The sequence below is a fragment of the Pelobates fuscus genome, chromosome 13 (assembly GCF_036172605.1).
Source record: "Pelobates fuscus isolate aPelFus1 chromosome 13, aPelFus1.pri, whole genome shotgun sequence".
NCBI classification, from domain to species: Eukaryota; Metazoa; Chordata; class Amphibia; order Anura; family Pelobatidae; genus Pelobates; species Pelobates fuscus.
In genome coordinates this window covers 32,860,021-32,887,422 of record NC_086329.1, presented here as the reverse complement: position 1 = coordinate 32,887,422, position 27,402 = coordinate 32,860,021, and the positions used below count along the sequence as shown (strand labels likewise).

General features: G+C 39.2%; 1 protein-coding gene across 2 annotated transcripts in view; it reads left to right on the top strand.

Moving 5' to 3' along the window:
- Nucleotides 1-730: 730 nt before the first annotated feature.
- The window catches only part of DYNC1H1 (dynein cytoplasmic 1 heavy chain 1), a 49,642-nt gene continuing 22,970 nt past the window's right edge, over nucleotides 731-27,402 (top strand). The window contains exons 1-50 of one of the 2 annotated variants that reach the window (XM_063440287.1): nucleotides 731-1,057; nucleotides 2,446-2,533; nucleotides 2,703-2,876; nucleotides 3,156-3,411; nucleotides 3,975-4,161; nucleotides 4,259-4,530; nucleotides 4,916-5,143; nucleotides 5,460-6,536; nucleotides 6,620-6,799; nucleotides 7,017-7,166; nucleotides 7,601-7,747; nucleotides 7,859-7,999; nucleotides 8,707-8,883; nucleotides 8,977-9,087; nucleotides 9,185-9,304; nucleotides 10,396-10,635; nucleotides 11,102-11,257; nucleotides 11,490-11,603; nucleotides 12,129-12,239; nucleotides 12,362-12,571; nucleotides 12,764-12,910; nucleotides 13,382-13,548; nucleotides 13,637-13,810; nucleotides 14,564-14,729; nucleotides 14,990-15,178; nucleotides 15,318-15,512; nucleotides 16,310-16,592; nucleotides 16,763-16,863; nucleotides 16,984-17,143; nucleotides 17,763-18,003; nucleotides 18,551-18,734; nucleotides 18,882-19,094; nucleotides 19,183-19,421; nucleotides 19,775-19,931; nucleotides 20,021-20,245; nucleotides 21,056-21,286; nucleotides 21,412-21,552; nucleotides 21,740-21,973; nucleotides 22,986-23,192; nucleotides 23,288-23,409; nucleotides 23,914-24,079; nucleotides 24,238-24,401; nucleotides 24,511-24,640; nucleotides 24,756-24,889; nucleotides 25,454-25,568; nucleotides 25,656-25,817; nucleotides 25,943-26,157; nucleotides 26,261-26,465; nucleotides 26,631-26,804; nucleotides 26,904-27,023. In XM_063440287.1, the coding sequence (XP_063296357.1) occupies nucleotides 805-1,057; nucleotides 2,446-2,533; nucleotides 2,703-2,876; nucleotides 3,156-3,411; nucleotides 3,975-4,161; nucleotides 4,259-4,530; nucleotides 4,916-5,143; nucleotides 5,460-6,536; nucleotides 6,620-6,799; nucleotides 7,017-7,166; nucleotides 7,601-7,747; nucleotides 7,859-7,999; nucleotides 8,707-8,883; nucleotides 8,977-9,087; nucleotides 9,185-9,304; nucleotides 10,396-10,635; nucleotides 11,102-11,257; nucleotides 11,490-11,603; nucleotides 12,129-12,239; nucleotides 12,362-12,571; nucleotides 12,764-12,910; nucleotides 13,382-13,548; nucleotides 13,637-13,810; nucleotides 14,564-14,729; nucleotides 14,990-15,178; nucleotides 15,318-15,512; nucleotides 16,310-16,592; nucleotides 16,763-16,863; nucleotides 16,984-17,143; nucleotides 17,763-18,003; nucleotides 18,551-18,734; nucleotides 18,882-19,094; nucleotides 19,183-19,421; nucleotides 19,775-19,931; nucleotides 20,021-20,245; nucleotides 21,056-21,286; nucleotides 21,412-21,552; nucleotides 21,740-21,973; nucleotides 22,986-23,192; nucleotides 23,288-23,409; nucleotides 23,914-24,079; nucleotides 24,238-24,401; nucleotides 24,511-24,640; nucleotides 24,756-24,889; nucleotides 25,454-25,568; nucleotides 25,656-25,817; nucleotides 25,943-26,157; nucleotides 26,261-26,465; nucleotides 26,631-26,804; nucleotides 26,904-27,023 (9,753 nt within the window). In that variant the 5' untranslated portion in view covers nucleotides 731-804. The remainder of the gene's footprint in view (nucleotides 1,058-2,445; nucleotides 2,534-2,702; nucleotides 2,877-3,155; nucleotides 3,412-3,974; nucleotides 4,162-4,258; nucleotides 4,531-4,915; nucleotides 5,144-5,459; nucleotides 6,537-6,619; nucleotides 6,800-7,016; nucleotides 7,167-7,600; nucleotides 7,748-7,858; nucleotides 8,000-8,706; nucleotides 8,884-8,976; nucleotides 9,088-9,184; nucleotides 9,305-10,395; nucleotides 10,636-11,101; nucleotides 11,258-11,489; nucleotides 11,604-12,128; nucleotides 12,240-12,361; nucleotides 12,572-12,763; nucleotides 12,911-13,381; nucleotides 13,549-13,636; nucleotides 13,811-14,563; nucleotides 14,730-14,989; nucleotides 15,179-15,317; nucleotides 15,513-16,309; nucleotides 16,593-16,762; nucleotides 16,864-16,983; nucleotides 17,144-17,762; nucleotides 18,004-18,550; nucleotides 18,735-18,881; nucleotides 19,095-19,182; nucleotides 19,422-19,774; nucleotides 19,932-20,020; nucleotides 20,246-21,055; nucleotides 21,287-21,411; nucleotides 21,553-21,739; nucleotides 21,974-22,985; nucleotides 23,193-23,287; nucleotides 23,410-23,913; nucleotides 24,080-24,237; nucleotides 24,402-24,510; nucleotides 24,641-24,755; nucleotides 24,890-25,453; nucleotides 25,569-25,655; nucleotides 25,818-25,942; nucleotides 26,158-26,260; nucleotides 26,466-26,630; nucleotides 26,805-26,903; nucleotides 27,024-27,402) is intronic. The other variant, XM_063440286.1, reaches the window with a different exon arrangement.

Genomic DNA, 27,402 nt, shown 5'->3' with positions numbered 1-27,402 from the left:
TGGATTGTCACAGCTAATGTCAGTCACATAAATCTGATTATTGTTCACAATAAAAAGGTTAAGAACCCCTGGTTTATAGATTGTATGTTACTTCATGGTAATCACTGCATTTACTGAATGATAACATGGAGGCAGCACCCTCTCTGCCTAATATATGAGTGCAGAGCATCTCTCGCTCAGAAAATATGAGTACAGAGCATCTCTCCCTTTAAAAAAAATATGAGTGCAGAGCATCTCTCCCTTTAGAAAATATGAGTGCAGAGCATCTCTCCCTCAGAAAATATGAGTGCAGAGCATCTCTCCCTTTAAAAAAAAAAAAAAAAATATGAGTGCAGAGCATCTCTCCCTTTAGAAAATATAATTGCAGAGCATCTCTCTCTTTAAAAAAAAATATATAAGGGCAGAGCATCTCTCTCTTTAAAAAAAAATATGAGTGCAGAGCATCTCTCCCTCAGAAAATGAGTGCAGAGCATCTCTCCCTTTAGAAAATATGAGGGCAGAGCATCTCTCCCTCAGAAAATAGCTGTGTAATGCAGGAAAGCCAAGCCCAGCATTGTCTAAGCTGTCTTGCTGGCACCTGCCGCAATGCATCACGGAACTTGTAGTTCCCTCCTAGCCCGTGTTAGTAGAGACACGCTGCGTTTTTCACTACATTTCCCGTGAGCCTTATCGCGCGGCAGAGCGGTCCCGCCTCCTGCTTGTCTGGGTGGAGAAGCAGTCCGCCCGCCTGTCACTTGTCTCTTGTGTCTCAGTGCGAGCGGTAACCGGTCACCGAGCTCCCCCACCCCCTGTCACAGCAAAGCCATGGCGGATCCCGGCGGAGGAGAGGACGGTTCGGCCAACCTGGAGGTGTCTGCCGCGGTGCAGAATGTGGCGGACACCTCGGTGCTGCAGAAACACATCCGAAAGCTGGTCCCCCTTCTGCTGGAAGATGGCGGCGAGGCCCCGGCCTCCCTGGAGTCCGCCCTGGAGGAGAAGAGCGCCCTGGAACAGATGAGAAAGTTCCTGGCTGACCCCCAGATTCACACCATCCTGGTAGAGAGGAGCACCCTGAAAGGTGCTCTAACATGGCTGGCTGGCTGAGGGTGGTGGGAATGGGAGGTGTAGGAAAGGGGTATGACTCAAGGCTGGGGGTTGTGGGAGTTGTAGTGGGGAGATCTGATCCTGGGTTGTTGGAGTTGCAGTGGGGAGATCTGATCCTGGGTTGTGGGAGTTGCAGTGGGGGATGGACTCCTACACCAATTCAGAATTGGATAGATGCCCATTAGTTTTGGGGAGTTGCAATGGAGAGGATCAGGTTGAGGGTAGTGGGAGTTAAGGTGAAACTGAAACTTTAAAACGTTTGAAATATAATTATGGTCTATGGGTTCTGAGAGTTGTACTGGGTAGGAGTACCCTGGAAGCGGAAGGTGTCCTAAAATGACAAGATGAGGGTTGTGTGGTGAAGACAAAAACAGCATATTCGGTATATAATTGCTGGCCAAGGGTTCTGAGAGTTGTAGTGCTCAGTAGCACCTTTCATGCTTATTGACACATTGTGGATGTCAGTTGTAACAGAACTGTAACTCTCCCACAATAATAACATGTAATACAGAATACCTGGCTACCTGCCTATAAATATTGTATTCTTTTAAAAAGACACTTTTGTTGTTTTGATACCCATCACCAAACAAAGTATAAAAAAATTGTTAGAGAACTGGTTCCCAGGGCCTATACAACATAAACCTATTACACGTTCTGCCAGAATTACGTACTATTTATTCCTGGTTTATGAGGAGACAGACTAACTCCAGGGGTCAGCTCTTATGACTGATCTGTCATGTGCAAGCATTGAATTATATAGATAGATTATCTTCTTAAAGCACGTACAGCATTGGTAATTGTTGACATTTAGCATATTTAGGAGACGAGTAGAGCAAATAAAATTTTATACAAAATCAAGCACGCTCCACTTTTACTTAAAACCCTAATATAACCACTATACATTTTACTTGGATGAAAATTAGAAACATGGTTCAGCTGTGGTAGAAATTAAATACATATTCTGTATTGAGGCAAGCTAATTGTGGATAGATAAATTGTGTACTTAAACTCTTAGCCATTTAAGGCTACTGATGGATGTTTTTTTTTGTCAGAAATCCCATTTTATTCTGCCCTTTCTTTTATGCAGTTGCACAGTTTTCCTGCAGAAGTATATTTTATATAATAAGTTGCGTGGTTTACGTGAAGTCGCATTTGATGGCTAGTTTTCTTCCAGACGTTCTTTGTGTAGGGTGTGCCCACGCGGACATAAGACTGCATTGCAGTGTTTAATAATGCATTTCTGCCCTGTAATTTGCTGTGCCGACACCAGTAAAAGATTTGCTGACTGCTTTAATAGTCAGGTTGTGAACAGAATATTTTACACGTAAAATTTTAATTTGGATAATCTTTAATTTTGTACAGAGGATGTTGGTGATGAAGGGGAAGAAGAGCGAGAATTCATTTCTTACAATGTTAACATTGATATTCACTATGGACTTAAGTCAAACAGGTAATGTATTACCCCCTTTTACCAAAAATAATGAAAATTGTCTCATGCTACTAGTATATTCATTAAACTGTAGAGGATGGATTGAAAGAAAGTTGTCCGTTTACTGTTGGGAATAATAAAGTTTATTTTGTCTTGCCCTTTGTTGTTTTGCCGTTTTTGTCCATTCTAGTTTGGCGTTTATCAAACGTACACCAGTCATTGATGCTGACAAACCTATTTCATCCCAACTGCGAGTTCTTACACTCAGTGAAGATTCTCCATATGAAACATTGCACTCTTTCATCAGCAATGCTGTTGCTCCTTTTTTTAAATCTTACATCAAAGAATCTGGGAAAGCAGACAGGTAATGTTATTCTCTTCCTGATTTAGTTCTCCCTATCCATTTGGTATTTATCCATATGTAGTTTTTATTGGCATTTAGATAGTGCCTACTTATTCTGCAGCACTGTGCATTTATATATTGGGGAAATCGAAGTGCAAGTATTGGACAGATTAAATAAATGTTGACAGATACAAAACTGTAAGGGGCTCCTCAATGACCTTACTATCTAGACATTGCTGACAGAACTGTCTTTTGTGAAATGATTGGGGATATAGAAATATCAATGTTCTTCCTCTTTAGGGATGGTGACAAAATGGCTCCCTCTGTTGAAAAGAAGATTGCTGAATTGGAAATGGGACTTTTACACTTACAACAGAACATTGAAATCCCAGAGATTAGTTTACTGATACATCCAAATATCACTAATGTCGCAAAACAATGCTATGAAAGGGGAGAAAAACCCAAGGTCACAGATTTCGGTGACAAAGTGGAGGATCCTACATTCCTTAATCAGCTGCAGTCTGGTGTTAATCGTTGGATCAGAGAAATACAAAAGGTATAGTTCAACCTCGTATTGTTTTCATTTGTTATCCTATACACCTAGGATTGGAAGTGGTATGCCAGCCCTTGCTGTTTTAATTGCAATCAATAATGCACTGCGCCTGGTGTTAAAATGTTTGTGGAATTTATAAGATATACTGAAATATTTACTTTAAGCTGATGCAGTAGTTAATATTAAATGTACCAGTCCCCTAGCAGGAGGTAGAATGTGGCAGACATATCGGTGCAGCAGAAACACAATCGAAAGGTGGTCTCCCTCCTGCTGGAAGATGGGCATGCAACCCCTGGAATCCTCCCTTAGGGCTCTTATTTAACTAGACCTATTGATATGGTGATATCAAAATGTAGTCTGTCAGTGATCCTTAAAGGCTGGTTGAGAGCTACCTAAATAATGAATAAATACTTCCATGGAGTTAGACATCTTAATTGTTCAGGTGTTTTACACTTAAGGTATTTGTGCAATCATTAACCAAAAGTGAATGCAAAATTTTTATTTTATTTTTTCTTTGGCATGTCAACATAAACTTTACAACCTAAATTTCATTATTTTTTTTTTAGGTAACCAAACTTGATCGCGATCCAGCATCTGGTACTGCTTTGCAAGAGATCAGTTTTTGGCTAAATTTAGAGCGAGCCTTATACCGCATTCAAGAGAAAAGGGAGAGTCCAGAGGTTCTCTTAACTTTGGATATATTGAAGCATGGCAAACGTTTCCATGCCACAGTGAGCTTTGATACAGACACAGGTAAATATGGGATTACTGACATTAACAAATGTTTTAAACATCTGTATCTACATCCTGATGTGGGACTTTTAATTAATATACATTAATCAATTCGTAGGTCTGAAGCAAGCACTGGAAACGGTCAATGATTACAACCCTCTAATGAAAGACTTCCCTTTGAATGATCTCTTGTCCGCCACTGAACTTGATAAAATTAGGCAAGCACTTGTTGCAATCTTCACTCATCTCCGAAAAATCAGGAACACAAAATATCCGATTCAGCGGGCCCTGCGACTCGTAGAAGCCATATCAAGAGACCTCAGCTCTCAACTTCTCAAAGTTCTGGGGACAAGGAAACTCATGCATGTGGCATATGAAGAATTTGAAAAGGTGCGTTGTAAAATCAGTTTTTCTTTAACTTTGATGAATAGTCCTAATTTGAATGACATTAAGAATTAACAGAAAATTTACATATCTATCTTTGAAAGCTAAAAATAAAGCACATGTAAAGCATAAATAGCTAGTCTTTGAAGAATGTAATCGGAACTATTTCTGAGGACAATTTGAAAGTAAAAGTACTCTTCAAGCACAATCACCACCACAGCTTATTGTTTTGGAAACAATACCACGAGCCTGTATGTGCTGTCTCTCAAGTGTTTGATTAAGAGTTGCTTATTTATTTTGTTGTTTTCTGGTGTTACTGTGCTTAATAAAACAGTGTTGTGTCTTGCTGTGTTTCAAAGTTCGTATTGAAAGGTTTCTTTTTTTGATACAGGTCATGGTTGCCTGTTTTGAGGTTTTCCAAACTTGGGATGATGAATATGAGAAACTCCAGGTCCTACTGAGGGACATTGTCAAAAGAAAGCGGGAAGAAAATTTAAAAATGGTCTGGAGAATTAATCCAGCTCACCGCAAGCTGCAGTCTCGTTTGGACCAGATGAGAAAATTCAGACGTCAGCATGAACAACTCCGGGCTGTCATTGTCCGTGTCCTTAGACCTCAGGTAAGTTTTTATTTTGATTACATATTAATTCACAACACTACATCACAAAATCTAAACCTACTGAGTGGATTTGTAGACACGTTTGGTATTTAGAGGTGCTCTACCATGCCCAATTGTAGCTTTAATAATGGTTAAGATGATAGTTTCCGTGGCTCATATAATGACTTTGTAACTTTTAATATAGTTTTATATAAACCTTGATAACCAATGGATAACACCATTACATAGGTGGGCAATTGCTATCTTTCATTAACCATTAAAACAAGTGGTAGGAAATCTCCATATATGACTCATGGAGTATTCTCCTATTTTGCAGGTCACTGCTGTTGCTCAACAAAATCAAGGAGAAGTTCCGGAACCCCAGGATTTAAAAGTAACAGAAGTCCTCTTTGATGCTGCTGATGCTAATGCAATTGAGGAGGTGAATCTTGCATATGAGAATGTCAAGGAGGTGGATGGTTTAGATGTTTCAAAAGAAGGAACGGAAGCCTGGGAAGCAGCTCTGAAGAGATACGATGAGAGAATAGATAGAGTGGAGACGAGAATTACTGCTAGACTTCGAGATCAGCTGGGTACAGCAAAGAATGCCAATGAAATGTTCAGAATCTTCTCACGATTCAATGCCCTCTTTGTCAGACCACACATCAGAGGTGCCATCCGTGAATATCAAACTCAACTTATCCAACGTGTAAAGGATGACATTGAATCTCTTCATGACAAATTCAAAGTGCAGTACCCTCAAAGTCAAGCATGCAAGATGAGCCATGTTCGCGACTTGCCTCCAGTCTCTGGCTCCATTATCTGGGCCAAGCAGATTGATCGGCAGCTCACTGCTTACATGAAACGTGTGGAAGATGTTCTTGGCAAAGGATGGGAGAACCATGTGGAAGGGCAGAAACTAAAGCAAGACGGAGACAGCTTTCGCATGAAACTGAATACTCAAGAAATCTTTGACGATTGGGCAAGGAAAGTCCAACAACGTAACCTTGGTGTCTCCGGGCGCATTTTTACCATTGAAAGCACACGAGCCAGAGGTCGGACTGGAAATGTGCTGAAGTTGAAGGTCAACTTTCTGCCTGAAATCATAACCCTCTCCAAAGAAGTCAGGAACCTAAAATGGCTCGGCTTCCGTGTTCCGCTGGCAATTGTTAACAAAGCTCACCAGGCGAATCAGCTTTATCCTTTTGCAATCTCTCTGATCGAGAGTGTCCGTACGTATGAACGCACTTGTGAGAAAGTCGAAGAGCGTAACAGTATTAGCTTACTTGTTGCCGGCTTGAAGAAGGAAGTGCAAGCTTTGATAGCAGAAGGAATTGCCCTGGTGTGGGAGTCCTACAAACTGGATCCTTATGTCCAGCGTTTGGCAGAAACTGTTTTCAACTTTCAAGAAAAGGTATTTAAACTTTCTTCATGCTTTGTTTTGATAGCAGTTTTTATCGTATTGTTTTGTTTTATTTGCTATGTTTCTTTACACAGGTTGATGATCTTCTCATCATCGAAGAAAAAATAGATTTGGAGGTCAGATCATTGGAAACGTGCATGTATGAGCACAAAATATTCACTGAAATCTTGAACAGGGTTCAAAAAGCTGTGGATGATTTGAACCTTCACTCCTACTCTAACCTGCCCATCTGGGTTAACAAACTGGACATGGAGGTAAAATTAATTTTTAAAGATGTATTCACCTGCTGATAATGGATGCAAAAATTGTTATAAACACAATGATGTGGTGGTTTTTTTTTTTTTTTTCAAAAGTCAGTGCTTGTATGATTTGATCAAAATAAATGTTAGAATTGACGATTAACCTTGACTTTTAGTTTTTGTCAAGCTTGTATTACTTGTAATATATTTGTCATTGTGTTTGATATTGTAGATTGAAAGAATCCTTGGAGTCCGTCTTCAAGCAGGTTTGAAAACATGGACTCAGGTTCTTATGGGTCAATTTGATGACAAAGCAGAAGTTGATATGGACACTGATGCACCACAACTCAGCCATAAACCAGGTGGTGAGCCAAAAATCAAGGTAAGTTTAACTTTACCTAGAGAATAGTTCCCTTTTATTGCTTCTTGACTAATCCATTAACAAACTGTAGCTGATTTCATTCTGAACAGGCTTTCTCACATGAACACTATCTCTCTTTAGAGTAGCACCTCTGTATTACATTGGAAATCTTTAACAGAGTATAAACTGCATTATTCCATCTAATTAACGTGGCCAATGTGGGGTGCCACATGTTTGTTTATTATGCGCCCACTCCTTAAACACTGACTCTTTCCCACAATTTCTGTAGGTGGGATTTTGGTAAAGTGGGTGTAGGTATTCCACAGTCTAGATATTTTTATAGGGTAGGGTTACATCAGATTCAGAGCTCAGGGATCTCTTGGTTCTTTAAGTGAACAAATGTTTAGGCACTTTTCCCTTTGCCAAGTAACGCTTGCTGCTTGTTATATTTTCAGAACATTGTGCATGAACTCAGAATTACCAACCAGGTTATTTACCTGAACCCACCAATTGAAGATTGCAGATACAAGTTGTTTCAAGAAATGTTCTCATGGAAGACGGTGATTTTATCGCTTCCCAGAATTCAGAGTCAAAGATACCAGGTACATTAACTAATAGCAAAAAGTTACATGTGTAGTGTGTGGGTTTGTTTTGTTATTTTAAAAACAAAAAAAAACCTGACTTGTATTATCGGATTTTTGGATCTGAAATAGGTCGGTGTCCACTATGAATTGTCAGAAGAGGAGAAATATTACAGAAACGCATTAACTCGGATGCCAGATGGGCCTGCCGGTCTGGATGAAGCTTACTCTGCTGTGATGGGCATTGTGACTGAAGTTGAGCAGTATGTCAAGGTGAGATAAAGATAAAAGCATAGAATGCAACTTAAGTGTTTTAGTAGCTTAACATAAGCCACTTCAGAACTGGTGACTTATTTTGGGCTGTATCTGTAGAGCTTTGTCTGGCCATTTTTATTTTATCTTTGTATGATTTAAATGATCCAGTAAAGTGGAAAATGTATCTCTTGTTCCTGTTAATTGTCTAGAAAAACAATAAAACCATTCAGTATTTTACACTTTTTCATTAAAGTAACCATTCAAGCAGCATGACCACTAACCACTTGCTGTAATGGCTATGGTGCCAGGAGGACCCTGGCACCACCGCCTCCACTACAAATGCTGGGCAGCCAGAAGTTCCTTAGCAGGGACGCAGCTGACATTCTCAGCCGGTGACCTAAACCTCGCACTGCAAGACTTCGCCCAGGAATTGTTAGGCCACTCCTTGCACCATAAGCACTGCAGCAATCATAGTAGTTATGGTTCTTGAAGTGTTCCTTTAAATCAAAACTTAAAATTGCAGGTGTCGCTTCAGTGTTTTTATTTGCTAAATTAAATGTCTGCATGTATTACCCCTCCACTGCTTAATTGTGTTGTGTAAATGTTCTCTCTGTAGTATAGACGTTTTATTGTGTGTCCGTACTTCTCGTCTTTTCAAAAGTTTCACAATGGTTTTGTTTGACTGTCCAAAATAACTATATTAATAACTTTTTATCTTTAAACAGGTGTGGTTGCAGTACCAGTGCTTGTGGGATATGCAAGCTGAAAATATCTATAATCGTCTTGGTGAAGATCTGAATAAATGGCAGGCTCTACTTGTCCAGATTCGAAAGGCCAGAGGAACATTTGATAACGCAGAGACCAGGAAAGATTTTGGACCGGTTATCATTGATTATGGAAAGGTATGTCTGTTATGCAGTAAAGAACTAGCTATTACAACAATAAAACAACAAAAAATGGTGTAAATTTTTATTCACTTTTCTCTCTTTGAACAGGTCCAGTCTAAAGTCAACTTGAAATATGATTCCTGGCATAAGGAGGTTCTGAGCAAATTTGGTCAGATGCTTGGACAAAATATGACAGAGTTTCACTCACAGATCTCAAAGGTATGAAATAAATTGGATAATGGTCTGTATCCCTTATTCCCTTATTCGGTGGTTTCGTTTAACCAGTTCATAACACTCTGTAACCTTTTGTTTTCAGTCGCGCCAAGAGCTGGAGCAGCATTCAGTTGATACAGCCAGTACTTCGGATGCGGTGACCTTCATTACCTACGTCCAGTCTCTGAAAAGAAAAATCAAGCAGTTTGAGAAACAAGTCGATGTAATTATTCTTTTATTCACCTCACTATTTTTTTTTTTTTTTTTTTTAATGTATACTTTTTTGATTTGAACAAAAGAGAAGAAAAACCTGTATAGCCTAAAATAGAGTGGATGAGTCACGTGTCGCATTCAGTTAGTACATTTTCGTTGATCATATTTGTGATTTAATACTGCTTTATTGCTTGATACTCATGGGTACTGAGAAGATTGCATCATGCCAATTTGGATAATTTGTGTGTGTTCGCCAAAACAAAAATTCTGTATCCTTTTAGTACTGGTGCATATACTTACTCTTACTAAGGAATTTTCTTGCCTACAATACAGCTATTACTTAAAGAGACACTATAGTCACCAGAACAACGACAGCTTTATGTAGTTGTTCTGGTGAGTATAATAGTTCCCTTCAGGCTTTTTTCATGCAAACACTGCCTATTCAGAGAAAAGGCAGTGTTTACATTGCCTATAGGGACACCTCCAAGTGGCCACTCCTTATATGGCCACTGGAGGTGCTTCCTGGGTCAGTGCTGCCGAAAAAGCAGCCCTGACATTCAGCGTTTCTACACTCTGCATGGAGACGCTGAATTTTCCTCATAGAGATGCATTGATTCAATGCATCTCTATGGGGAGCTCCTGAATTGGCATTCGGCCCCGCCCCGTTCCGATTTTATCCTTTCCAATGCTTTCCCTATGGGAAAACATTGGATTGGCTAACAATCGGCCATTTTGATGTCACAAAGGGGCAGAGCCAGTGCCAGCGGACCCGAGCAGCGCTGGAAATAAGGTGAGTTTTAAGCTTTTATAGGGGCGGGGGACAACCTAAATGGTGGGTTTTGCACTATAGGGTCAGGAATACATATTTGTGTTTCTGACCCTATAGTGTTCCTTTAATTTAGGTGAAACAGTGTAACATTTCCTATTTTTGTCAGTTTTATCTGAAGCAGCTGTTCGTGTATCTTCTGCACTTTCCACAATTAAATGTGAAAGTGTTTATCACTCTTTAACTTTATTATTTTTGTCGTAGAAGTCTAAATGTTGGCTTTGTGTTTTCAGAATATCTAATGTATTTTTTTTTTTCTTTTCCTATTTTATTAGCTCTACAGAAATGGACAGCGCTTGCTTGAAAAACAAAGGTTCCAGTTTCCCTCGTCCTGGTTGTACATTGACAACATTGAAGGGGAATGGGGTGCATTTAATGACATCATGCGCAGAAAGGATTCTGCCATCCAGCAGCAAGTGGCCAACCTGCAGATGAAAATTGTCCAGGAAGACCGCGCTGTTGAAAGCCGCACCATTGATCTGCTGACGGACTGGGAGAAGACCAAACCAGTGGCTGTAAGATATTTTCTCTTCTAAAACTGCACATGCAACATACTCCTTAGAATAATGTAATAATTAAAAATAAAATTAATCAAGGAAACAAACCAGATAGTTATTTTTATTATTGACAATATACTTTTGAGTTTTATTTAAAAGTATTCCTGAGTATGTTCTAAAAATGTAACCTAAACGTAATGCTAGTGAAATCGATTACTAATGTCTAGATTGCGCTTTCCTTGCTGTGTGTGCTCCTCCGCCTTGTATGCTAATCTCAAGCATTGCATTCTGCATTTCATATTCTAGGGTTATTACAATCATTGGCTTTGTGAGAGCATTTGAATACAACATTTAAATAGATGGTGAAATTTATATTTTAGCACCACATGTTTTGAAAGATAAGAGCTGTACATTTGAGAATGAATAGCGCAAAAATATATATATTTTCTAGACTTATAACAAATCTGTTTATTTAATCTTTCAGGGAAGCTTGCGTCCAGAGGATGCTCTTCAAGCACTCACCATATACGAAGGAAAGTTTGGCCGATTGAAAGATGATCGAGAAAAATGTGCTAAGGCCAAGGAAGCCTTAGAGCTAACAGACACTGGACTCTTGAGCGGCAGTGAAGAACGCGTTCAGGTAAGCGTTTTAGATATTATTTTGGTGCATTCATATCACTCTTAGGGTTACTAGAACTTACTTCACATTACTTTGCACTGTTTTCTGGTCCTATGCGGTCATGTGTAGTTCCATGCCTTATAATATGGTCACTTATGTCCTGTAAACTTTTCCTTCATTTAGATTTTTTTTGAATGCCCCATTACCTCATCACTTTAACTTATTGTAAACTGATGTTTTCTGTCACCTGTAGGTAGCTCTGGAGGAATTGCAAGACTTAAAGGGTGTTTGGTCTGAGCTCTCGAAAGTCTGGGAACAGATTGACCAAATGAAGGAGCAACCATGGGTGTCTGTACAACCACGCAAGGTATTTTCTATATTGTTTCAAAAAGCTATATTGTTGCATAATCTGAGCCAAAAGAAATGTATAGCCTCACTCCAAGTTTGGCGATTGACGCCTGGGCTCATAAAAGGTCTCTGAATCCACGCCACACCAAAGCAGTGCGAATTAAAGAAATGTTCATGGCTAATTAAGGAAGGGAAAAGGGCTGGCAACACAACAGTAATAGTTGTAAAACCAAACTGTTGACATATAAGTGAATACTGCTTCTCCAAGGGTCCTTTGCACAGCTCAACATCTGGACATACAGCCTAGGAATTCAGTTTGCACCATTTGGGGGGGGATGCTGCATGTGCAATCACTTGGTCCTGTCTAGGACTTCGGAAATGTGCTGAAAATGCATATTGTCATCACAGTGTAAACAATATATCTACATTTTCCTTCCTGGATATGAATCTTTACGATTGTGGATAATAGTTTAGCTTGGTTACTGGTGTATGGAGTTATTTAAATTGTATTGCACTATTTTTACACAAATGTTTTCCTATTTAGCTGCGGCAGAGCTTAGATGGGCTGTTGAATCAGTTGAAGAATTTCCCTGCCCGTCTGAGACAGTACGCATCCTATGAGTATGTTCAGCGACTTCTGAAGGGCTACATGAAGGTACGTCATTCAGTTTGTTTATTAGTAAGCTGTTTGTCCCATAAGGTAAGTTCCATACAGAGCTTGAAGTGTTTATTTATATTTTATTCCCCCCCCCCCCCCCCCCCTCTATCTGTAAACAGATAAACATGTTAGTCATTGAGCTTAAGTCGGAGGCCCTAAAAGACCGACATTGGAAACAACTAATGAAGAGACTTCGTGTGAACTGGGTGGTATCAGAACTTACCCTGGGACAGATCTGGGATGTTGACTTGCAAAGAAATGAAGCCATTGTCAAAGATGTTTTACTTGTGGCGCAAGGTGAAATGGCGCTGGAGGAGTTCTTGAAACAGGTACATTTATTGTGAGATGCACCCAGCAGCCCCATGGAAGTTATTAATAAAGCAGAAGGTCTCAAAAGTAACTTTGCCCCAAAATTCCTCTTTAAACTCAACCCCCAATGTCTGTCAAACTCCTAGATGTATTAAGACTGATAATGAATTTCTTAATCAATTTGAATGCCTGTAAATGTGTCTTGCATCCAGATTCGGGAAGTGTGGAATGCTTATGAGCTGGATTTGGTCAACTATCAAAACAAATGCCGCCTGATCCGTGGCTGGGATGATCTGTTCAATAAAGTCAAGGAACATATCAACAGCGTCTCTGCCATGAAGCTTTCTCCTTACTACAAGGTATTCTATTTGTCCTTACCGTGCACATATTTTATTAACTATTTTGTATTCAGTAATAGAGAAGTTTGGGCCTTCTCAAACTTGAATATTAGAAGGAAAGATAGATATACAATAAATTCTCTTCAGGGGTCACCTGAACTTATATGGTTTTAGGGGTCACTGATCGCATCCTCAAACATTTTGGTGCCCCTCTTGTTAACATAATTCAGTCCATGCACTAAGTGAATAGGAGAGATTCATATGGTGGCACTTGCAAACTGCACTTTCAAACCGCTACCCAGCAAGTTGCTTCCCACTTCTGTAAAATTGTAGCTCTTGTTATCCTTTGTCATCATGTGGATGATCAAGCAAACTGATGTACAGAAACATTGGCTTCTCAGTAATGCTCCTACAGTTATTACATTAACTAAACTTCAATATTGAAAACTACAGCTTTATATTATGTTGCCCATCCTTTGTATCTGAATTCAGGTTTTCGAAGAAGATGCTTTGAGCTGGGAAGACAAATTGAATCGGATTATGGCACTTTTCGATGTGTGGATTGATGTCCAGAGGCGCTGGGTGTACCTGGAAGGCATTTTTACTGGCAGTGCTGATATCAAACACCTTCTTCCTGTCGAAACGCAGCGATTCCAGAGGTATTTTGCACTATCCCAGCCCGAAAATAGCATTTTAGTTGAATTTTAATTGTATTTATTTATTGATAACAAACTTTTCCACTTACAGCATCAGCATGGAGTTCTTGGCTCTTATGAAGAAGGTCACCAAATCTCCCCTGGTCATGGATGTGCTGAATATACAGGGAGTTCAGAGATCTCTTGAAAGATTAGCAGACCTTCTGGGCAAGATCCAAAAAGCTTTAGGAGAATATTTGGAAAGGGAGCGCTCATCATTCCCTCGGTAAAGACCATTTGACTGTTATGCTTTGAGGTTTTGTTTTTTATTTTTTTTCTGGGGGAGTGGAGGGGGGAGTTGTACAACTGCTTTTCTTTTCCTAAATTTATTTTTTAAATTGTCTCTTGACTGTGGAACTATTGAGGCAGCTTTTAACAAATGTTGATTTATTACATTGATGTGTGTGTGTGTGACGTGCGAGCGTAACCATAAACCTTTTGGGAAATTTGGGTGAAATATTTAGGGAGTATAGTCCTCTGAAACGATATACTAAATAATTCTAGGTTTTAACTAGCTTACAGTGTAATATACCCCTTTTTTGAGTGCGGGGGGTTCATTATTCTAGTAATATATCACGAGGGTACTTCTAGTGCATCAAAAAGAGGCTTCAGGCACTCATTGGGTTCAAGATGCAAAGAAGTTTAATTGGATTACCCCGTACAGAGCAACACTGTTTTTTTTTTTTTTGAGATTGAGAGAACATTTTTTTTCTATGAGAGGTCTATGCTTGGATGTACTATATGCAAGGGATTTGCTGGCCCTGCTTCAGCTAAGCACCACGGTGGCTCTTGGAATAAGTGTTGTCCTTCTTTTCTTTTGTGAAGGATACTTTGTGTGATCTCAGGTTCCAAGTTTGGTGTGATAGCTTTTAGTATGTTGGCAAAGTCATTGTGACCTTTATAAATGGTACCATGAAATACCGTTCAAACTAGTAAAGTCCTCTGAATAAATGTTTTTTGTTTTTTTTTTCCCTTTTAGATTTTACTTTGTTGGTGATGAAGACTTGCTGGAAATTATCGGCAACAGCAAAAATGTGGCCAAGCTACAGAAACACTTCAAAAAAATGTTTGCTGGTGTCTCAAGCATCATTTTAAATGAAGACAGTTCCATAGTTCTGGGAATTTCTTCACGAGAAGGCGAAGAGGTACATATGATTCAGTGATTTCACTGCCATAGAATGCTGTTCTTAATGGTGACATGCCCCCGCAATGAAATACATGCTGTTTATTTGTTAAACACGAAACTGGAGTGAGTTGGGAGCTGAACTTTAAACATTTAGGCAAAAATAGTCAAGTTGTAATAATAGCAGGTTGTTTCAGCCATGTTTAGTAAATAAAACCTCAATTTACTTAAAATCTTAATGTCTATTCTCTACTTTAAAATATTCTGGATATTTTTTTAAAGGTTCTGTTTAAGACCCCGGTGTCAATCACAGAGCATCCCAAAATCAATGAGTGGCTTACTTTGGTTGAGAAAGAGATGAGGGTGACTTTGGCTAAGCTGCTAGCAGAATCTGTCACAGAAGTTGAGATCTTTGGAAAGTCCACATCAATTGACCCTGCCACCTACATATCCTGGATCGACAAGTATCAGGTACGTCTTTTTAAGTGTTCTGTTTTTGTTTTTTTTTGTTTTTTTAACAGTTTTCATTGTAAGAAATTTTGTGTTTTACAAAATTAAACACGTGTGACTAATGAGTTTTTTTTATTTATTTATTTTTCTTCTATTGTAGGCCCAATTAGTTGTTCTTTCTGCTCAAATCGCTTGGTCTGAAAATGTGGAGAATGCCCTAACTAACATTGCCAACGGAGGAGATGCAAGCGCAATGCCGGCCGTGCTTACCAATGTGGAGGCTACTCTGACTGTCTTGGCAGATTCAGTGTTAATGGAACAGCCACCTTTGCGTAGGAGGAAGCTTGAACATTTGGTAATGCATTTCATGTGCAAATAGTAGTCATTTAATCATTGTCCCTTTTATTTTACATTATATATATATATATATATATATATATATATATGTGTATATGTATATATATATATGTATATATATATGTGTATATGTATATATATATATGTATATATATATTATAATTATATTTTTTTTTATTTATTTTTTTACGGCAAGTAATTGCCTACTTGTTGGCTAATATATTTTGTTTATAATGATTTGTGCAAAACAAAGTTTAAAATCTTTTACATACACTTATCTAAAGGAATTGCCTACACCTCCTGAGATTTCTGGGAGGTTGCTATTCTAGGAATAGCTCACAGGGATGCTTTTAGCACCCCCAGAAAGAGGCTTCAGGCACTCACTGGGTTCAGTATAATTGGATCATCACATACAGAGCAATGTTTTGACCTTGTTAAGTAACATTTTTGGTTCTGGACTGGCTTTTTGATAAAGTCAGACTATTGTGTTGTGTGATATTTTAATTCTGTTTAGGATTCACGTGCACCCCATGTTGGGAATATTTACAATGCCTCTAAGGTGGAAGTTGTTTTAACCCATCTCTCATAAATTAGGAAGTATGAACTTTTGCTTTCCTTCAATTTATTTTTAAATGGTGTACCTTCTGCATGCTATTCTTTGCTAGAAATTCCTTAAATCCCTTTACCTTCTATTTTCTAAGTGGCTAATTATTTTACAACTGCTCTACCCATTCTCTAAAGAACTTTTCTTCCTCTTATACGATCATATTAATAATGGTATACATTGTTTTATAGATCACTGAGCTGGTGCACCAAAGGGACGTTACAAGAACTCTCATTAAAAACCGGATTGACAACCCGAAGTCCTTTGAATGGCTAAGCCAGATGAGATTCTACTTTGATCCTAAACAGACAGATGTTTTGCAGCAGCTTTCAATTCAGATGGCAAATGCAAAGTTCAATTACGGCTTTGAATACCTCGGAGTTCAGGATAAACTTGTGCAAACTCCTCTCACAGATCGCTGTTACTTGACAATGACCCAGGCCCTGGAGGCAAGACTTGGAGGATCACCATTTGGTATGTACTATAAGAATACAATATTTCTGTGAGGGTGTAAAGATATAAACTTTTTCTTTAAAAGTTGATTCTTTTGGTTTCTATTGTCTTTACTATTACTATATATTATACAGTATACTACCACTGGTAAGTTCTGTGTTGCTGAATAAACCTTTTATCTCTGCAAACAGGCCCTGCAGGTACTGGGAAAACTGAGTCTGTCAAAGCCTTGGGACACCAGCTTGGCCGCTTTGTGCTGGTCTTCAACTGTGATGAAACATTTGACTTTCAGGTTAGATTCACCCCCTTATCCCTGTTTATATTACAGAGTAGCAATTCTAGTTTTTGTTCTTATTATATGTGCTATTGTAGATGTTTGTTTAATCTCATTGTCATTGTCTCTCCTTTCAAGGCGATGGGTCGAATTTTTGTGGGTCTGTGTCAGGTCGGTGCCTGGGGCTGTTTTGATGAGTTCAACAGACTTGAGGAACGCATGCTGTCTGCAGTTTCTCAACAAGTACAGTGTATCCAGGAAGCCCTGCGAGAGCATTCCAATCCCAACCGTGACAGGAGTACGTAATATGTTTTTGTTTTTCTCGTGAACAATAGTGTGGTTAGAGCTCAAGGGTCCCTCGTTTAGTTTCTGCTGGAGAGGTCAAATAGTTAGGCTTGCAGCTGCATTTTGAATGGAACAAGAATTGGATTTTAGCTGCATCTGAAACATTTGCAAGTGAATGTGACAGTCGCTCAGAGTGGCCCAAAGTGTAAACCAGAAAAAAAAAGCTTAATCTGATTCCTATTCATTCCTACAAAATGCCAGGAAGTCTTGAAATGTGCAAACTCATAAGAGGTTTGTGCACATGTCCACAAGAATTCTTTGCTCCCAAACTCTTAGCAGCAACTGCTTGCACAAGCTGAATTGTTAACGATAAAGGACAGACTTCTGATTCTTTGTAACAGAGTAGCGGATCATTTCGGCTTATAGTGTGAATACTGTATTAAGTATGAGCAGACACGGCTTACTAGCCTTCATGTTTACTGATCCCTATTAACAAAAATCAGCTGCATTCCAATGTCTTTTATGTTTATATATGTTGTTAAAATGTTTGATTCAAATGACAAGCTTGGAGATCCCGTTGTTTAACTACAGTTATACACAATTCAATGTTTTGTTTTGTTTTCTCTCTCTAGCACTTACGATTACTTGTGAACTGCTGAACAAGCAGGTGAAGGTCAGTCCTGACATGGCCATCTTCATTACAATGAATCCTGGATATGCTGGTCGATCCAACTTGCCTGATAACTTAAAGAAGCTGTTCCGAAGCTTGGCCATGACCAAGCCTGACCGCCAATTGATAGCACAGGTCATGTTGTACTCCCAAGGCTTCAGGACTGCAGAAGTGCTTGCCAACAAGATTGTCCCATTCTTCAAGTGAGTTTCTATATGGGTCCTTTATATTTGTATTAATGAGTATGGTATTAACTCCATGTATCTCTGAGCAGCGCAGCTTGATTCCATGACATAGTAATTGTTGAGTTTACTCTGACTTTCCATATCTTTATCTCGTCTCTCTTTTCCATGGTTTCCCTTATTTTGAAATTGCTCACCTCTTTTTCTCTTCTCACAATCAAAAACTTTTTTGATCTCTTATCAGAATCTCTTTCCCACGTACAAGACTGTGTGTAAGTTGCCCCATTTCTCACTACTGCCAAATCTTAATCTTTCTCCTTTAATCACATTTTCAGATCCCTTCAAAAAGCATCTCTTGAGTGTTACATTTCATTCCCCTAATCTCTGTACTCAATCCATAAAATACACTAAGCTACATTCTTCCTGCTCTGCACCCATATTTGTTCTTTGTATTTCACCGGTCTCATTCCCCTTTGCCTGGTAAGCAGGACACTCAGAAACTACTTGTTCTGTAAAGTGCACTAGTTTACTTTAAATGGTATTAAAATATAATTTTTTGTCCCTCCAGGCTGTGTGATGAGCAGCTTTCTTCTCAGAGCCATTATGATTTTGGTCTGAGAGCTCTGAAGAGTGTCTTGGTCAGTGCTGGCAACGTGAAACGAGAGAGAATCCAGAAGATCAAGAGGGAAAAAGAGGAACGTGGAGAATTTGCAGTGGAAGGGCAAGTTGCTGAACACTTGCCAGAGCAAGAAGTAAGATAACTTATCTTTTAGGTTTATGCGGGAGAATCCCAGACATTCTCGATTCCATGTAATGATTCTTTAATGTTATGTAGTTTTGTTTATTTGTACATAACTGTACTCTTTCGTTGTTGATCCATATTTATTTTTTTTCCTTAGATTTTGATCCAAAGTGTTTGTGAAACAATGGTGCCAAAACTGGTTGCTGAAGATATTCCTCTGCTGTTCAGTCTTTTGTCTGATGTTTTCCCTGGCGTCCAATACCAGAGGGGTGAAATGACAGCCCTTCGTGAAGAGCTGAAGAAAGTATGCCAGGAAATGTACCTCACGTACGGTGATGGAGAAGAAGTTGGTGGCATGTGGGTGGAGAAGGTAAAGTGCAATTTATTTTCTCACACTTTCAAACTGGACGATGATGGATGTTCTCAAAGATTTGTAATTTATTTTTCTCCCCTTATAGGTTCTACAGCTGTATCAAATCACACAAATCAACCATGGTTTGATGATGGTGGGTCCATCTGGAAGTGGCAAGACAATGGCTTGGAGAGTCTTGTTGAAGGCTTTGGAAAGATTGGAAGGGGTTGAAGGTGTTTCCCACATCATCGATCCCAAAGCGATCAGTAAAGATCATCTATATGGCACATTGGACCCAAACACCCGAGAATGGACTGATGGGTTGTTTACACATGTTCTCAGGAAGTATGTCCTTCTGTAACATCACTTTTTTTTTTTTCTCTCGAACTATGTACAAGAGGTCATTAGAGAATGCTATAAGGTTTTATCTGTCTCATACTTAGTGTTTGTACACTACAGAAACACTCCTTGCTAACAAACACCCACCATATCAATGCAAACTTCAGTTCATGGCTCTTAACAAGATGTTACCTATCAGCCATATTTGTGATCGGTAACCTCTTTTTTAAACATTTTACAAACTAAACATTAAATCTGTTTAGCATTGTAAGACTTTGAATAATCTCTGGAAGTTCTCTAAATTTAAAAACGTTCATAAACGTGAGAATGAATTACCCCTCACTCTGTTCCCTCTTTAGGATTATAGACAATGTCAGAGGTGAACTACAGAAACGACAGTGGATTATCTTCGATGGTGATGTAGATCCAGAGTGGGTAGAAAACTTGAATTCTGTTCTGGATGATAACAAACTTCTAACTCTTCCCAATGGAGAACGTCTCAGCCTCCCACCAAATGTAAATATATGAATTGGCAAACTTTTTTGCATTGTTCAGCTATTTTTGCTCAGTGTTCCAACATTGTTTTTTTCTTTTTTTTAATTTAGGTGCGTATTATGTTTGAAGTACAAGATCTGAAGTATGCTACTTTGGCCACGGTATCCAGATGTGGCATGGTCTGGTTCAGTGAGGATGTCTTGAGTACAGATATGATCTTCAACCACTTCCTGGCCAGAATGCGCAGTATCCCTCTGGATGAGGGAGAAGATGAGGCCCAGAGAATGAGAAAGGGCAAAGAAGATGAAGAAGAATCATCCTCCCCAATGCTTCAGGTACAAAAAACTTAAAGGTAAACAAAGATGGTCTAGGAAAGTGTAGTGGGAATTTGAGTTACAGATTCAAATCTGTGCTGACCCAAGAAACAAAAAACTTCTACTATAATAAATACACACCCTTCGGCACTCATTAAAGTGGCCTGATCACTTACTCCAAAATGAGTATGAGTAGGGACTACTTTGTTTTGGTATATTCCCTACACTTGACAAAACTTCACGGATGTCTCATTTATTGTCGTCAAGTTCTGTCATTTTCCCCGGCTGTCACTAGTGACGGCTTTAGGGAAAAGGCATGAGCTAAAGTACAACACTGACATGCGCTCTTGGCCAATGAAGTGCCAGGAACTGTAGAGGACCAACTGGATGAATATGGCAGTGGCCGCTAGGGACAGGTTCAGGTAAGTAAAAGTTGGCTATCTCTGCATATCAAGCAGAGCAGCCGCCATTGGGGTTCTTTATATAATACGCAAAGACCTGAGCCGCTTTAATGAGAATGGATGGTGCTATAGCAATAATATTATAGAAGGCATCTAGCTAGCAACAATATTTAGATGCTTTACATACAGGGTGCACTAATTCAGGGAGTACAATAAATGAGTGTGTTACATGCTCCTACTTAAATTAGAGGAATTTCAATGTGTTTTCTTCCTTCTGGAATAATTTATAAATAAGTAGCCCCTGTTGCCCCCTACTGGTCATATATGGTACTGAAGGCAAATTGACAGTCTCCCTTGATTGCGTGCTGGCAGAGGTACTGCACATAGAGAGAGCCTTTCCTGCAATATTTTTATTTTTATTTTTTCACAGATCCAGAGGGATGCTGCAACTGTCTTGCAGCCATATTTCACTTCGAATGGACTGGTCATCAAAGCTCTTGAGCATGCTTTCAAGCTGGAGCACATCATGGATCTAACACGTCTACGCTGCCTGGGATCTCTCTTCTCCATGTTGCACCAGGCTTGCCGCAACATTGCCCAGTACAATAACAACCATCCTGATTTTCCAATGCCAATTGACCAGCTTGAACGCTACATACAGGTAACTGCATGTGAAACAAAACAAAAACATTTCTCTGTTAAGTTTGGTGGAAAAGTGTTTTGAATTCTAGACTATATCTATTTTTGTTTTCATTTTTATGTTTAATTGTGTTTTTGTCTTTTCAGCGTTACCTCATTTATGCTGTTCTTTGGTCATTTTCTGGTGACGGCCGTCTGAAAATGAGGGCTGAACTGGGCGAATACATCCGAAGGATAACCACCATACCCCTTCCAATTGCACCCAACATCCCAATCATTGATTACGAGGTATCACAGAGTATCTACTTTTAATATTTGCCACATTAAGAGTGACCTTGATTTAGATAAATTATTTAATGTTCTTGGTGCGTGGGTGTAAGCTTTAATATTGCTTCTCAGACCCAAATTTACTATGTGTTCTAAAATAGTTTGTGTAGGCAACTTCCTAATTGACATGCTTACGGTAATCTTTCAGGTGTCTATCAGTGGTGAATGGGTGCCTTGGCAAGCCAAAGTCCCTCAGATCGAAGTGGAAACCCACAAGGTTGCTGCCCCCGATGTTGTCGTGCCCACTCTGGATACAGTTCGTCATGAAGCTTTGCTGTACACATGGCTGGCAGAACACAAACCACTAGTCCTCTGTGGTCCTCCTGGATCTGGAAAAACCATGACTCTGTTTAGTGCGTTGAGAGCACTCCCTGATATGGAGGTAAACTGTCTCTTATTATGTCCAATCCCATACATTCAATTTGACTCTTCGGTTTATTTTTTTGTTGGTTTTTTTTATTCACTCCAGGAAGGGGCTCTTGAGAAACCTCCTGAAAAAATGACCTGGGTTATTGTGTCTTCATACATTTTTCACCATGTTACAAAATGGTTATACACCTTTGAGAATGTTGCTCTTTTTGCTGTTAATGCTTTAGCAATAGCTTTAAAGGACCACTATAGTGCCAGGAAAACACTCGTTTTCCTGGCACTATAGTGCCCGGAGGGTGCCCCCACCCTCAAGGTCCCCCTCCCGCCGGGCTGGATGGAGAGGAAGGGGTTAAACTTACCTCTTTCTCCACGCCGGGCGGGAGCTCTCCTCCTCCTCTTCTTCCGTCACCGGCTGAATGCGCATGCGCGGCAAAAGCCGCTCACGCATTCAGCCAGTCCATAGGAAAGCATTCTCAATGCTTTCCTATGGAAGCTGGCGACTTCTCACTGTGAAAATCACAGTGAGAAGCGCAGAAGCGCCTCTAGCGGCTGTCAGTGAGACAGCCACTAGAGGCTGGATTAACCTTCAATGTAAACTGAAAACTGCTATGTTTACAGCAGGCAGGGTTAATCCTAGCTTCAGCTTCCATTAAGCTGAAGTGGTCTGGGTGCCTGTAGTGGTCCTTTAAGCTGAATGGCAGAATGGTGGCAAATGCAAAACCCTATGTTACGGTGTAAATTTTTTTTTACTCTTTAACAAACCAATTGTGGCATTTCCTTAGAATATATAAATGCATTATATATTTGTTTTTGGCAGTTGTAATATTAACTCTTAATATGTCAAAGCTAGAATGAAGTTGATTTTTTTTTTTTTTTTTTTTTTTCCCCTCTCTCAATATCCATACTATCATAAGTTTACTCTCGCTTTCATTTGAATTCCTGTGTTGTGTAGGGGCATACTATATGATGGAGCATGTACACTAGCTCTGCTAGACATGTATTCATTATCACCACTTTACTTGTAGGTCGTTGGATTGAACTTCTCCAGTGCCACCACACCAGAACTTCTCCTTAAAACCTTTGATCACTACTGTGAATACCGCCGAACACCAAACGGTGTAGTTCTAGCACCTGTACAACTTGGGAAATGGTTGGTGCTCTTCTGCGATGAAATAAATCTTCCGGACATGGACAAATATGGCACACAGAGAGTTATATCTTTCATCAGACAGGTATCGCACATTGATTGTTTGGTGCATTTGCTTGTGGTTGTACCTTGTTCTCCATTTGTTCTAGGTCATTAATTAACTGTATATGTTTAATTTAGATGGTTGAACATGGAGGCTTTTACAGGACCTCTGATCAAACGTGGGTGAAACTGGAAAGGATTCAGTTTGTTGGTGCTTGTAACCCACCGACCGACCCTGGAAGAAAGCCTCTGTCCCACAGGTAGTGACCAATTTAGATTTGTCATTAATCCTTTTGAAGCTATAACTGGTGATGTTTCAAAACAGTTGTTGTAAATGACCTAAAATAAGATCTCAATGGGCATAAATATTACTTGTGGCCTTCGTCTACGATTAATACCAAATTATAGCGAAACTTCTTTATTAAAGTTGACCTTTTTCTCCTGGTTAACGCTAATAAAGATGTTTCTCTATAATTTGACAATCCTAGCAAAAGGTCACATGCTGTATGTAATATCTATGCCCATTGGAATCTAATTTTAGCTTGCTTTCCTTGTACAGTTTTTTGGTTGTTTAATTTTAAACCCCACTCATCATGAAACATAGTTTTGCATTTGTTTGTGTTTTTCCTTGATCTATTATATGCATTTATTGTACCATAGGAGCTTACACACCTCATCCACAAGTATACTAAATACATTATTCCACTTTCTAATAACATTGTTTTCAATAACTTTTTTTTTTTTTTTTCTTTTTTGTATTATAGATTCTTGCGTCATGTACCAGTAGTTTATGTAGATTATCCAGGTCCAGCATCATTGACTCAGATCTACGGAACATTCAACCGCGCAATGCTGCGACTCATTCCTTCTCTGCGCACGTACGCAGAGCCTCTGACTGCAGCCATGGTAGAGTTTTACACAATGTCACAGGTATGTTTTTATTATATGAAGAAGGGAATTACTCCATGAACAGATGGAGAGGTGGGTTCTAATTAAGTAAGCAAACTTCTGAATTTGTTTACGAAAAAGTTAGAAATGCCAAATAATTTTTTGCATATGAATGGTTTAACACGGTTATTTAATATTAGGAGAGGTTTACCCAAGATACCCAGCCCCATTACATCTACTCGCCCCGTGAAATGACCCGTTGGGTGAGAGGTATATTTGAAGCACTGAGACCGCTTGAAACGCTTCCTGTGGAAGGATTGATCAGAATTTGGGCACACGAAGCCCTTCGACTCTTCCAAGACAGGTATTGAGTGCATTCTTTCTTATTTGTGTACATTGAAGTTGATTCGTTTATTTATTTATTTATTTTTGCTGCCATAAACTACTAATACACAATGTTTTGTTTAAATTAGACTTGTTGAAGATGAAGAGAGACGCTGGACAGATGAGAACATAGACATTGTGGCTCTGAAACACTTCCCTAACGTGGAGAAGGAAAAAGCATTGAACAGACCCATTCTGTACAGCAACTGGCTCTCAAAGGTGCATTATGTCCTGATTTGGATATTATTTATTGCCCTCTCCCACCCCCCATGAATAAACAAAACGTTCTTGCATGTACCCGAGTCGGTTTGCAGTAACAACTCTTTCCTTGTAGGATTACATACCAGTTGAGCAGGAAGAGCTGAGGGATTATGTAAAAGCACGTCTGAGAGTATTTTATGAAGAAGAGTTGGATGTGCCACTTGTACTGTTCAATGAAGTTCTGGATCATGTCCTGAGAATCGATCGGTAAGATTAAGATGGGATTAAATATGGATCCTTTTACCAGCAAAACCAGATAAAAAGTAATTACAAATTGTTTGCTTCTGTGTAAATGTATTCCTCATACTGAAACCACACCAAATGATCTGTGATCGTCACCTTTCCACCAGCTTACAGGAATGTGGGACCTCTCAATACCCTCTACCTGCTCTGTTGCAATTTGCGTACCTGAATATAGCACTACACATTATTACGTGAATTATTATTCTATTACATTAATATGGGACTGTATTAACTAAAACAAAAGGTGCTCTAAAATATAATCCTATTTGGAAATTCTCACCAGCCATATACTCTCAAATCCAATTTTTTGGTTTTATTTATATGATTTGATAGCTGTGTTTTAGCTACTTATGCACATATTAAGTTTTCTGTAAAATTTTATTTGCCCAAAACCACTAAAATGAACGGTTTATACCACCAGAAATTCTTCAATTCTTCCTTTCACATGTCACACCTATCTAGTCTGCAACGTATTTGATTCTGCAATTTGATAAATCCTTTGAAACTTTTTTTTTTTTTCTCCTAAAGTATTTTCAGACAACCACAGGGTCATTTACTGCTCATTGGAGTGAGTGGGGCAGGGAAGACTACCCTTTCACGTTTCGTTGCTTGGATGAATGGTCTCAGTGTCTATCAGATCAAGGTAGAGTAACATTTATGCAGACAAACCATTTGACTATGCTCTGAAATAATCAGAGGTAACCAAACTTGTGCGTTTTGAATAATTCAGGTGCACCGCAAATACACTGGTGAAGACTTTGACGAAGATCTAAGAACAGTACTGAGACGTTCAGGCTGCAAGAACGAAAAGATTGCTTTCATCATGGACGAGTCTAATGTCTTGGATTCAGGGTTCCTGGAACGCATGAACACACTGTTGGCCAATGGAGAGGTAAGGTCCTTTTTATATATATATATATATATATATATATATATATATATATATATATTCTCCTTTGTAACTATTGTGAATGGAAATCTCAGATCAGTGTTGACTGCTCTTTTAATCATATTTAGGTTCCAGGTCTGTTTGAGGGTGACGAATATTCAACCTTAATGACACAGTGTAAGGAGGGAGCCCAAAAAGAAGGTTTGATGCTGGATTCACATGAAGAATTGTACAAATGGTTCACTAGCCAAGTTATACGCAATCTTCATGTTGTCTTCACCATGAATCCATCCTCAGAAGGTCTGAAAGATCGAGCTGCTACATCTCCAGCTCTCTTTAACAGGCAAGTTTCAAAAGTGTTTAGCACTTATTGTATTTGGCTTGGCCTGGAATGTGTAAATGTTTGATATTGTAGTAAACCCATTGCACTTTTCTGTATTTTTCAGGTGTGTTTTGAATTGGTTTGGTGACTGGTCCAATGAAGCACTCTATCAAGTCGGCAAGGAGTTCACAAGCAAAATGGACCTTGAAAAGCCAAACTACATTGTGCCAGACTACATGCCTGTTGTTTATGATAAATTGCCGCAGCCACCTTCTCACAGAGAAGCAATTGTCAACGGCTGTGTGTTTGTCCACCAAACTCTTCATCAGGTAAAATTACTTCCCCTTTCCTTCTCTAAATATAAAACAAATTCCAGTCCTGTGAGATTGAAATTGGTCAAGTTAGTATTGCTGTTGCAATAAAAAAAATGTGCCTTGGTTATTTTATTATATGGCTTGCACACGAACATTCAATTTGTATGTGTTCATTTTCAGGCCAATGCAAGACTTGCAAAGAGAGGAGGGAGGACCATGGCCATTACACCACGTCATTATTTGGACTTCATCAACCACTATGCCGATCTGTTCAACGAGAAACGCAGTGAGCTGGAGGAACAGCAGATGCATTTGAACGTTGGTCTGAGAAAAATCAAAGAAACTGTGGATCAGGTATATACAGTGCAAAAAAAAAAAAAAACAACCAAAGATGGGCTTTTCCACATTATGGCACAGAATGAATCTGTAACTAAGGATTTTTTTTTTGTTTAGGTGGAAGAACTGCGTCGGGACCTGCGTATAAAAAGCCAGGAACTAGAAGTCAAAAATGCAGCAGCTAATGACAAACTAAAGAAAATGGTGAAAGATCAACAGGAAGCTGAAAAGAAAAAGGTAACTTGTTTTTTGTGATTGGACATTGATATACAAAATGTTACTCCAAGCAATATAACTATGTTAGTTTCCTGAAGTGGTTATAGTGCATCGACTCAGTCTGTGCAGTGTTTCAACATGAAACCCTACCAGATCCCAGATGTTTAGCTTTTTTTTTTCTTCTTCATTCTGAGATTTAATTGCACTTTCAGCTCCTGTCAATCACCTATCCATAAAAAGAGATCCAGGCTGTCTATGCCGATTGTATCCAACCTTTCTATGCGGCTTCAACATGCTGTAGGCACAAATTAGTCCTTCTATGGGGCCATGCCAAACCACAGGCCCTGGCTCTGCCAAGCGCAAACGAACAACCGTGATTAATCCTCCATTACTTCTCGGT